Source organism: Glycine soja, chromosome 17 (assembly GCF_004193775.1).
Source record: "Glycine soja cultivar W05 chromosome 17, ASM419377v2, whole genome shotgun sequence".
Classification (NCBI taxonomy): domain Eukaryota; kingdom Viridiplantae; phylum Streptophyta; class Magnoliopsida; order Fabales; family Fabaceae; genus Glycine; species Glycine soja.
In genome coordinates, this window is record NC_041018.1 from 14624220 (window position 1) to 14635648 (window position 11429).

The 11429-nt window shown below is 32.6% G+C and overlaps 2 protein-coding genes across 4 annotated transcripts; both read right to left on the reverse strand.

Moving 5' to 3' along the window:
• Positions 1 to 7834: 7834 nt before the first annotated feature.
• LOC114393304 (synaptonemal complex protein ZEP1-like) lies at positions 7835 to 8838 on the reverse strand. 3 transcript variants are annotated; one of them, XR_003662526.1, is made up of 5 exons: positions 8749 to 8838; positions 8571 to 8639; positions 8385 to 8495; positions 8016 to 8092; positions 7835 to 7935 (listed from the first exon to the last, which is right to left on the reverse strand). XR_003662526.1 is itself a non-coding variant. In XM_028354592.1 (5 exons), exons 1-4 carry the CDS (start codon positions 8819 to 8821, stop codon positions 8078 to 8080), a joined length of 300 nt encoding a protein of 99 aa, XP_028210393.1. In that variant the 5' UTR covers positions 8822 to 8828; the 3' UTR covers positions 7835 to 7935; positions 8016 to 8077. The 3 variants fall into 3 exon arrangements, 2 of the variants coding, with proteins under 2 accessions (XP_028210393.1, XP_028210392.1); XM_028354592.1 differs by having other exon boundaries at positions 8571 to 8671; positions 8749 to 8828; XM_028354591.1 differs by lacking the exons at positions 7835 to 7935; positions 8016 to 8092 and having other exon boundaries at positions 8245 to 8495; positions 8571 to 8671; positions 8749 to 8828.
• Positions 8839 to 9584: 746 nt separating this feature from the next.
• LOC114391820 (WD repeat-containing protein 91-like) lies at positions 9585 to 11233 on the reverse strand. The gene is made up of 7 exons (XM_028352800.1): positions 11139 to 11233; positions 10942 to 11036; positions 10767 to 10829; positions 10511 to 10586; positions 10328 to 10436; positions 9806 to 9918; positions 9585 to 9727 (listed from the first exon to the last, which is right to left on the reverse strand). The coding sequence occupies exons 4-7, from the start codon at positions 10529 to 10531 to the stop codon at positions 9638 to 9640; spliced, it is 333 nt and encodes a 110-aa protein (XP_028208601.1). The 5' UTR covers positions 10532 to 10586; positions 10767 to 10829; positions 10942 to 11036; positions 11139 to 11233; the 3' UTR covers positions 9585 to 9637.
• Positions 11234 to 11429: the final 196 nt, after the last annotated feature.

The window sequence follows — 11429 nt, forward strand, 5'->3', positions numbered from 1 at the left end:
TCTTATTTTGCCAAATTGTGTCTTCCTTTTAGCCAAACACAATTCGCATAAATAATTTCATACAAAATCTATGCAATTTTAATTAAATCAATTTTCACAATAGGGATTACTTTTGTAATATATCGTGTCAATCAATTTAATTAAAAAACACTAAACCTACAACTAAATGAGAAATATCTGTTATGGCTAAATTTACACTCAATCATGATAGCAAAAAAATATAAAACATTAATTACGGCAAGTAAATATCATATCTTTAAATTATATTTAATGTTATCATTGATTTATACTTAAAATATCCCAAGTAAATATTGCATTCATAAATAAAGTTATAACAAATTTATGAAAGGAATTAAAAAAATCATGTATAAATTCCTAAAAGAAATCTTTAAAAGATTTTATATAAATAAAAAAAATAATAAGATTATTCATAAAAAATATTTCCTTGGTACTGATTTATGTTTGTAATGTTTGTATAATGCACCTTGGAAACTGGAAAAACTTTACGTCATCTTTAATTTTAATTTGCTCCCACGTTAGAAAATCAGAGTTATATAAATAAAATATATAATAATATTTCTCCTTTAATTTATTAGCATTACAAGAAATGTGAAACACAAATTTTATCCAAAAGGAAGTGAATCAAACCAATACATGATTAGATGGCGTTAAAAGTCAATTGTCAGAAACCAAGATCAGGAAAACAGCAAAGCAACATTAATTTTTTTTTTGACGAAATAGAAAAACAACCCAATTTCTACAAATCAGTCTATTGCAAAAAAAACTTTAATTCCCAATAATCTAATAGTAATGATGGTTTTGATACCACTTGTTGGAATTTTAGAGGATCCTTATAAAATACCAATATAACCACTAGGAACATATTACGTTAGATTATCAAGAAAAGTTTTAGGAATACCTGGATCCATAATAATTGATCAAACATATGCAATGAAATCTGAATTCGTAGGTGATTTTTGATCTATTTATTCTTCTTAGGATCTGTTACGGAATCAGATAACTGTTAACAGCGTAACCGGTGACTTCATGGTTCTCTCTCAATCCGAATCTCTTTATTCCTTAATAGAACATTCATAACTCTTTAGATAGGGAGAAAAAAAATTATATGTGATGACTTGGTATATTGGGAACATAGTCTTAGTGTATTAACCTAATAGGGTTCTCATGATCCCTTAATGGACACACACTAACATATGCTCATTTAAGTTCATATTCTCTAATTTAGTTGTCTAAGAGGCTTATTTAATTTGATCACATAAAATAAAATTTATTAATAATAAATAGTTAATATAATTGTCTTATAATATTAGCTCATATTAATTATTGGAATAGAAAATTCCAATCGGTTCATATGCTCTCTATTATAGGTCGTGTGCAATGGGTTAAGTCTGTTATCCAGGGAATGTTGAATTTTAGCATTCATGTTATCCAGGATGTTGAATTTTAGCATTCATGTTATCCAGGGAATGTTGATTTTTAGCATTCATATTTATTCCTGGCCAACTTCCCTTCTCAAGCTTATTAACAACTGGATGTGCAATTTTGTTTGGGCTGGTGACCCCGATGCGCAAAAAATTACTATTCTCATCAATGAAGCTGCTGTGTTAAAACTTTGTTGGGACGTATTAACTTCTTCTAGCCAATGGGCTTCTTTCTGTCCAGCCCGTTTCCTGAGGCATGATTCTCACAAATATATCAAATCATTCATTTGGCCAGGTATCAACAACAAAATGAGTCTTGTTAAGCTTCACTCCTCCCGGATAATTGGATATGGTAAAAGTATGAAGTTCTGGAGCAATAAATGGTTGTCTGAAATAATAGCAGATGCCTTAAATTTGCCCGCTGAGGTCAGATTCTCTCTCAAAGCCACTGTCAGTGATTTTTAAATAGATAGAGCTTGGCACATTCCGGCTTTTATCATGGATCATGTTCCTGCTGGTTTAGCAGCCGAAATTGTTTTACTAGACTTCCCAACTTGTCCCAGGCCTGATGAGATAATCTAGCAGCATTAATATTAATTCGGACTCAAGTTGTCTCTCTTTCAAGCTTGCTTTTAATTTCCTACGTCGGTGTCTCCCTAATGCTTCTTAGGGTTCCAAGATTTGAAGTGCTGCCATGCATTCCCCCTTCTAAGTCCTTTCTCTTGTGGAGGATATTTCATAACCGAATGCCTACTGATGAAAATCTTATTAAGAGGGGTTGCACTATCGTCTCTTGGTGTAGCCTTTGCTGCTCCACTTCTAAAACCACCCATCACCTCTTTTTTGATTGTGCATTTTGCGAAAAATCTTTGTGCTTGGCTTCCCAGCAAGCTTCAGTGTTGTATTAATTTATCTTCTATGCATACTGTTCTTTCTTGCTGTGAATCTTTCTCTAGCAGCTAGGTACAGGACGTCGCCTTGGCTTCCATAGCTAACACTATTTGGGCGATTTAGTTTGCTAGAAACAACAGTCGTTTTCAAGATACAAGCATCACCTTCTTGGTTGCCACTCAATTGATATCTGCAGCAACCACTCTCTCTGGAAATATCTCTAAAGGCTCTATGAAAATCCTCAATTGATGAATTCATTGTTCTAAAGAATTACTCTATTTTGTGCCACCCTCCGAAGGGCAATCAGATTCGGCAAATCTATTGGTACCCTCCGCTTCATGGATGGGTTAAAGGTATGGCGTTGCCTAGAGTCATCCTAGCTTGGCTGCCCGCGGGGGTTAGTTTCGAAATTACTTGGGAAGAGCAATTGGTAGCTTTGTAGTCATCTTGGTAATTCAACAACTTTTGTCGTTGAGCTTTGGGGGGCTATTTTGTCTATCGAGATTGCTTGGGAAAAAAGGATGGATTCTTTTTTGGTTAGAATGTGATTCCACATTGGTTGTTCAATCTTTTTCTAAGCCATCCTTGGTTCCTTGGAGACTATAAAATCGTTGGCTCAATTGTCTTGATCTGGTTTCTAAAATGCAGTTTCGCGTTTCCCACATTTGTAGAGAAGGGAATTCTTGCGCGGGCAAGTTAGCTAGCTATCCATGGTTTAATTGTTAGCACCCTTCTTGGTGGGATTCTATTCCTACTTTTTGTATGGTTGATTATATGCACAATAGGTTAGGTCCACCTAATTACAGATTTGGTTGATTCCTCCTTCCATGGGTTTTGGTATAATCCCCCCATGTTTTATGTTTCCTTTTATCTTCATCTATAATACTTTGGCTATTTGAGGGTGTGTGGGGGAAATGATTGTCAATATATAGCTGGGATGCACATCCTTTTTCATGACGGTTTTTAGCCTTTTTCTAAAAAATGATATTATCTAAAAAATACCCTTCAATCAATTAATTGTAATTCTATTTTGAATGACTTTTTTTATTCTTGAAAACAAGTTTCAATGAAAACAATATGGGGTCATCCCAGGAAGGGTGTGCAAATCAAGCAGGTCATGTGGCATGCGCCCTTGACAGGTTGGGTTAAAGCTAACACTAATCGTGCAACTAAGGGGTGCTCGAGTGCTGCTAGGTGTGGGGGCATATATATTCAAAAATAATAAGGCAACCTTTCCATGGTGGTTATGCTGCAAATATGGGCATTCAAAAGTTTTTATTTGCTGAGCTCATGGGAGCTATTCTGGCTATTAAAATAGCTATTAAGAATCAGTGTTTGGCTAGAGTGTGATTCAATTTTGGTAGTGCATACATTCCAAAACTTAAACTTGGTTCCTTATAAATTGAGAAACAGATGGATTAATTGCATAGAAAAAAAATATATACATTTTTTAGTTGGTCATATTTATAGAGAGGACAACATTTTTGCAGACCTATTTGTCTTCCATGCAACATCTATTATTGGTCTCAGCTGATGGGATTCTGTGTCAATCTCTTCTTTTGTAGAAGTAAAGTTTTATAAGAATAGAGATGAATTATCAAACTATAGGTTCAAATTGTTGTTTTGTTTACACTGGTTTAGTTTTGCCCCCATGCCTTGTACCTTCTCTCTTTCTCTATTGTTAATGCAATTTCTTTGGTTTGATTTCTAGTTGGTACCATCTTAGTTGGGATTAGTCTACCTTTCTTTGCGGTAGCAAGTCTTCCTTTTTCTTAAAAAAAGACACTTAAGGAAAAAGTTTATTTCTTAAATGTAAATAGAAAAATTAAATGATATTAACTAAAAAAATTATTGTAAAAGTTAATTAATTTTTCTTATATTTAGGTTTTAAGAAAGTATTATAAAATATATACACTTTTTAGTTGAAAGGTATGTTTAAAATATGCTGATGATTTATATAAAGGTTATCTTTAATTGTAATTTACCTAATTTACGTAGGAGTTGGTCCCCTAGCTAAGAAAAGTAAGTATAGTGAATGCCAATACACATAGAAGACTATGAATCAAATTATAAGCGCGCGTGCTGACAGTGTCATCCCAATCAATTGCAAAAAACTAACAAAATAATCAAGTAGCTCATAATTATTTGAATTTCTAAGAAAGCTCACAATCAAGTGGTATGGATCAATATTGCAATTATAACTATAAGGCGAACGAACTGCTCTGTTCATATATCATTTTAAAAAAGAAAATAATAATTATGAGTCTTTAAGGTTATCAAACTTGAGAATTTACACAGACTTGTGTTAGAATTTTATAGACTCGACTCGTGGGCTCAAGTTGTAGACTCTTAAAAGTCTATTTCATATGAAAATAATAATAAAATATTTATAAATAACATACTAATTAAACATTTCAATAATATAATAAAGCAAAACAGTAAATAAAAAAGTCTAGAATATTTAAATAACCAAGCCTAATAATAATGCATCACTACTAGATAATAACTTGCAATCGTTATAGTAATGGTAGATCATTCTCATCGAGACTTTGATATTAGTAGAGAACAAGAGTTTAATATTATTAAAGATGAGAATTCTGTAGTTGAGAATAATACACTAAATAAAAGTATGTTAAATGCTAAACAGATAAAAAATAATAAAAAATTACTTATATTTTGATCTAAATTTTTTAACTTACTAATTCGTTCACTTTGTGATAAATTAGAGTCTACCGAGTTTACTATATGGAGTTTGTTCAGAGTTCACTAAAAAAAAGAGTTTATTCAAGAGTCAACTCGCAGAGAATGAGTCTAAATTCGTAAAAATTAACGAGTTAACTCGAGAGTTTGATGAGCATGTGAGCCTCAATTAGAGATGGTTTTATAAATTTGATCTTGGGCTATATCTTAGACAGTTAGACTGGTATCTCAGATTATACAAAGCTCGATCGTGATGGTTATGCTCTTGTGATTATGATACATAATATGCGTGGAGGAACACGTGAATGAATTTTCCATTTTTTGGGCAAGTGTTATCTTATCTGTGTGCCGTTTCTCTTCCAGGAAAAGGAGACATCGAGAAAATGAACATGAACCCGTGGAAGAGATAATACGTACCATCACAAATCAGACAATACGTAACATGATGCAATAAGTATTTCTAAAATCTAAGTGATAACACTGATACTTCTTGTTAGCGTGTAAGTGTGTAACTTACCAACGCATTGAGAAAGCGCGTCATCAAAGCCGCGAAAACATGAGGTGCGAGTGGCGACCCACTGGCTAGCAGAAGAAGACATTTCGTTATCCCTGCGCGAAAAGAGAGCCTCTAGGCAGCTTTTTCCAGCGCAATTGATGCTCAACAGAATCTGTTATGTTTAAAAATGTTGCATGCATCACTCTACTATCTAACCGTATCATTGGAGGGAAAAAGTTGGAAGTGAGATAAAGTGTGATTCCTATTAGGGTGAAAATGACAAGAATTGATTTTTTTCTCTTTTTGAACGGTTGGAAACTGGAATTCAATACATGAGCAAAACTCTCAATCAAATAAGCTAAACTTCCTAATAACAAAAATTGATTTCAATTACAGTTAAATTTGATTTTATAAAAATATATTTGTTTACGTATTAAATTTATGCTAAGTTTTTTTTTTAAAAAATACATTTAAGATAAAAGTTTCCAAACAATTATTAATTTATTTAAAAATTAATTTTAACTGTTTTTTTAACTAATTTCATTTAAAATTAATTTTACTAACTCATACCTAAACACATATTAAGTATAATACATAATATGATATTGACGTAAGGAAAAAAAATAAAAATAAAAAGTTGATAAAGTGTTTATAAAATAAACATATTCATTAATAACCCATCACTTATTATATATTTACAATATTCTATCTTTTCTCTCTTTCTCTCTATACATTAAATTATATTTAATTTCTGTGGATTTTTTTCTAAGCTTATTAGACAATCTCCTTTCTTATGACTAATAGTCATAAAAATATCTATAATGTATAGTTGTATTGATGAGGTATTTATCTTAGTTTTTTTAGTCTTATAATTCTATATAAATTTAAACACTACACAAAAATTCACATCAATACTAAAGTTATTAAGGAAAGTGCATAACTTAATTTTGTAGGTCATACAATATTTGAAAAATATATTATTTATGGTATATATGTTTTAAACAATGATGTTTATATAAACAACTCTATCTCATCTACTCCAATGAATAAAAATTTAAGTAAAATTGCCTAAAGTTAAACAACTCATGTAAGTACTCCTATTAGAGATACTCTAAGGTGGGTTGTCCATTATTTGGCAACACAGGTCATGCCTCCATACACGGTAGTTATCATCCATGAAACAAAGTAAGACCCATACAAATTTTTTGCTTTTTCTTTTCCACAATTGCCTTCTTCTACAACTTGTTCATCTTCATTTTACGTTTTTTCAACTACTTTAGCAACCATTCGGTGAAGCACATCCAAATCACCATTCTTCACACCAGCCCACCTAAAATATGAACAATGCATTCCCCTCTCACAACTAGAAAAATGGCTTTTTACGACGGTTAATAAGTGCTTTTAACGACGGTTGTAAACCGTCGTTGTATATAACGTCGTTGAAACGCAATTGCTTTTTATGACGGTTATTATAACAACCGTCTTTGAAAGTGAAAAATTTTCAAAGACGGTTATTACATAATAACCGCCTTTGAATGTTACGTCTGGTCGACATTCAAAGACGGTTATTACATAATAACCGCCTTTGAATGTTACATCTCCTCGAGATTCAAAGACGGTTATTATGTAATAACCGCCTTTGAATGTTACATCTCCTCGAGATTCAAAGACGGTTATTATGTAATAACCGCCTTTGAATGTTACATCTGGTCGACATTCAAAGACGGTTATTACATAATAACCGTCTTTGAATGTTACGTCTGGTCGACATTCAAAGACTGTTATTACATAATAACCGTCTTTGAATGTTACGTCTGGTCGACATTCAAAGACGGTTATTATGTAATAACCGTCTTTGAATGTTACGTCTGGTCGACATTCAAAGACGGTTATTATGTAATAACCGTCTTTGAATCTCGAGGAGATGTAACATTCAAAGGCGGTTATTACATAATAACCGTCTTTGAATGTCGACCAGATGTAACATTCAAAGACGGTTATTATGTAATAACCGCCTTTGAATGCAGTGTCTGATTTTTTGAATTCAAGGTATTTATTCCCTGGCAGAGGCTATGACTGAGAGTCTGAGACAACAAATTATAGAATTCCAGGAAACAGTTACTAGTAAGTAATAGCATGGAGTCTATCTTAATTTTAGCATTTGTAAAAACACACCATCACCAGACAAAATTAGGAAGCTCTGAAATAATGGAATATCCTATCAAACCAAACTACCAAAGGTATCCCAACATGAAAATTAGCAAATATGGCATCCATTTGAAGACAGACACAAACAAATAGATTGAAACACAAGTAAACCTGTTTTGAATTCACTTCTTGGTCCTCTTTGGGCTTGTCACTCATCACTTTCAACTGCAACTGCAACAAAGCCCTTTGCCTGTCTTCCTGCAATATATTCCAAAGAATAAATATAATAATAAAAATTATGACAAGAAATTAATTTATCATATCAGGGTATTCCATACTTTGGATTTTTGAAGATGCAACTCCTCTTCCAGCTTCTGACACTCATCTTCAAGTTCACACCTCAATGCTTTGATCTCTAGACCACATAGTCATAGAGAATTTCGTACCATGTCATTAACAAACTATCCAAAAAGCTCAAGCTGCTAGGTAACGATACATGAATGACTTTATATTGCATCTCTAACAAATACTAATCAGATAGTAACTTTATTTAAAAAAATGGTTTTTTCAATTAATTAGAACATTAAGTAATTAAAAATATAACTAAAGACAAATCAGAACACTTATGATCCCATGTAATAGAATGCAATGATAGAATATTTCTAAGCAGCCAATAATTTCAAATTCAAGACTTTTTCTATGCTTACGAGCAACGTGTGTTCATCTTCAATGCGCATCAACTGCTGCCTTTGTTCTTCTTTGCATTCTTCAATTTTTTGGCCACACTTTGCCTCAATTTCTGCAATGGCTTTGTCAGCCTATAAAGGTTCAAATTAATTAGAAACATGTTGATGGAAATTACATTCTACAAATACCAGGAAATCATATCGAACCTTTTCTTTTTCCTTGTTCACAATTTCCATATTCTCCAACTCATACTTCCTCTTAATATGATTAATAGCCTGTTTAGAATCAATTGCCAACGGCCCATTCTCTATCAAATAAAAAATACCAATAAAGAAATTTCTTACTGATATACAATTTTTTAATAGAAATGATCAATTTCCTTACCTGTAAATTCTGGTCTTGTATATCGATCAACAGGCTTAGTTGATATCATATGAGCAAATGAATTTACAATCATATCCAGCAAGCAGTGTCAACACAGAGACATTCTCACGAATGTCATCCATAAGTTCTGTAATTTTTTTCTATTACAATAGATATAAATGCAATAGCTGAAAATAACCTCCCCTATCCTGTAACAAAAATAACTCCTCAAGCCATGACTTGATTGGTCCTCGTGTCTTGGTTGGAATTAAATGCAATTACAAGTATACAACCTATAACTTTTTTTTAATCAATTAGAATATTACTAAGCAAATATTTTTGCCACTGGGATGTGATCATAGAGTATAAAGCTTTTCTATCAAAATATTCTTGATTCAAAAGTAATGTGTACGTACAATGAATCTTGATTCAAAAATATTCTTCACAAACTGCAAAACTACAAACAAAATTTATACACAGAACACATTAGCACATCACGTACATTGTCTTTTGTTTTTTCTTTTATCTAGGAAGGGAGGGACAGAGGAGGCAAGTGATTAGAAGGATACAACCAACAACACTACCTGTGCAGAGCTGCTTGCCTTATCTTTAATGCTCCGGAGCTGTTCCAGTGCGTGGATATTATTCGAATGAGAAGATATGAAATTCATATACATTGAATTCCTTGATGTTGCATGGAAGTGGTCACAGAACTGCTCAAACAACAGATAAAGCTCCGTTTACTGCCTAAAAAAACCAGATTATTTCTATAATTTATTCATAAATAATGAAGTCTGTTTACTTCTTGAGTCTGATATGACAATCCTCTATTTCATGCATCAAATTTTCCTGCATTTGGCTAATAAAAACTATTTTGAGCCGCACAAAAGAAAAAAGAAACAGTGTACATCTAAGTGTAAGGTGTCAAACTAGAAATATACCTACTAGAGTCTCTCGACCACAGGATTTGACCTTGATTTTGCAAACTCCACTCAAAAATCTGACAACAAAGAATAAATTAATATAAATGTACAACCCATTTCACAAGCTGGAATAACATTAAATTTATAATACTTGCCTTCCCATCAGAGCCCAGGCTAAAAATGCTAGTCTCATCTGGTCCAAACAGAATTGAACTGATGGAAGAATCATGTGCAGGCCAGCCAGTGATTTGTAGACCAGCAGACATGTCTTCGACTAGTTAAGGATGACATGATTGTCAAATCATGTGGCCACTGCTAGAACATTCTAAATACATTTATCTTTAAAAGAAATGCACCATTTTATTTCACTGAACAAGAAATCCCAGCAAATTGGCAACTCCAGCAAGGGAAGATATAACTTAATAAATGCAACCAATTGTTGAAATTGTGGGGATTTAAGTGTGATGGATATTATTGATAAATAATTAGAAACTAAAGAATTAAGAGAAATTAGAAAGAAATCAAATAACAATAGAAATATGGAAATATGACAATCAAATCAAATTATATTGGAAATATGTTTAACAGCAACAAAATTACATTATATTTTACTTCACATATTAATCACTAAGTATATCAAACCAAGGAAACAATCAAATGAACAAAATTAAGGATACCAAACATGTGAATCATTCCATCAACGGCAGAAGCTGCCAAAATCTTTCCATTGTGATTAAAGCATAGAGAAGTAATTGCTGGTGGATCTTCTCCAAGAGGAAGGACTGTCTTTATGAAATCCAAAATTAAAAATAGCCATAAACAACATAAACATAAAACATTTTATACAAAGAAGAACATACCATGGCTTTCCATGTCTTCATGTTCCACACAGTAAGTGAAGCAAAACCCAGGTTGTCAATATAGTTAGAACCAGCCCTACAAAGAAAGTAAGGTCCTCATATTCCATAGTTCATCCTTATGTCCGAAATCAAAACAGCAAAACATACATATCATAATAAGACTAACATTTTATTAAAAGTTACAACAGAGGATCAAATCAATAAATTAAATTACTAGTTCAACAAAGAATTCAATATTTAGAAATTTAACAAATACCCTCCAGATGCTGCTGCAGACACAAAAATAGGTTCCACAGGACTGCACTTTATGTCCAATACACTGTAAAACCACAAGTAGGAGAGTTAAAAAGGCAATACACAGAAACCTGGAAAATATACAAGGTTTAAATATGTTTCTGCGAATATTAGGCCAATATATAATTAGGAAATACGTTGGAAATGCTTCGGTTGTGTTGAGGTCACAGACAACTCTCTTTGCATCCACATTCCATGCCTTAATGCACCCATCGGATGTACCTATAAGAAGCTTTTTATCAAGAGGAACAACTTAATAATTTAATTCATAATCTCATCTCATAATCATTACAACTGAATAAACTCAATCACCATGATAAATCAATTCACATACCAAGCGGTCTGATTTACATTCCCAGTCAAGTGACAAAATTTCAGTGCTGCAATATATGGTTGCATTTCTAGACACTGGAGTTGATGTATCATATGATTTGCCTAGGGCCAGCTATTCTGCCTACAAAGCAAAAGCCTCAACAAGGAAAAATTAAACTCATTCACAAATAAATAAAAAATGTAAAATTACCATGTTGTGTCGGGATCCTTTGGCTCACAGAAGGGTCTATTCTTGGAAGAGTTGTGTAGGTGTCCTCCCCATCATTCACTCTAAATCTGATAGAGGCAAAGA

Coding starts and splice junctions, on each gene's coding strand:
- LOC114393304 (XM_028354591.1), bottom strand. CDS start 8,821: ATGATTGTAAATTCATTTGCTCATATGATATCAACTAAGCCTGTTGAT. Junction 8,672..8,748: donor TACAAGACCAGAATTTACAG/GTAAGGAAATTG, acceptor TTTATTTGATAG/AGAATGGGCCGTTGGCAATT. Junction 8,496..8,570: donor TGAACAAGGAAAAAGAAAAG/GTTCGATATGAT, acceptor GAACCTTTATAG/GCTGACAAAGCCATTGCAGA.
- LOC114391820 (XM_028352800.1), bottom strand. CDS start 10,531: ATGAAGACATGGAAAGCCATG. Junction 10,437..10,510: donor TGAAGACATGGAAAGCCATG/GTATGTTCTTCT, acceptor GATTTCATAAAG/ACAGTCCTTCCTCTTGGAGA. Junction 9,919..10,327: donor TGGAATGATTCACATGTTTG/GTATCCTTAATT, acceptor AACTAGTCGAAG/ACATGTCTGCTGGTCTACAA.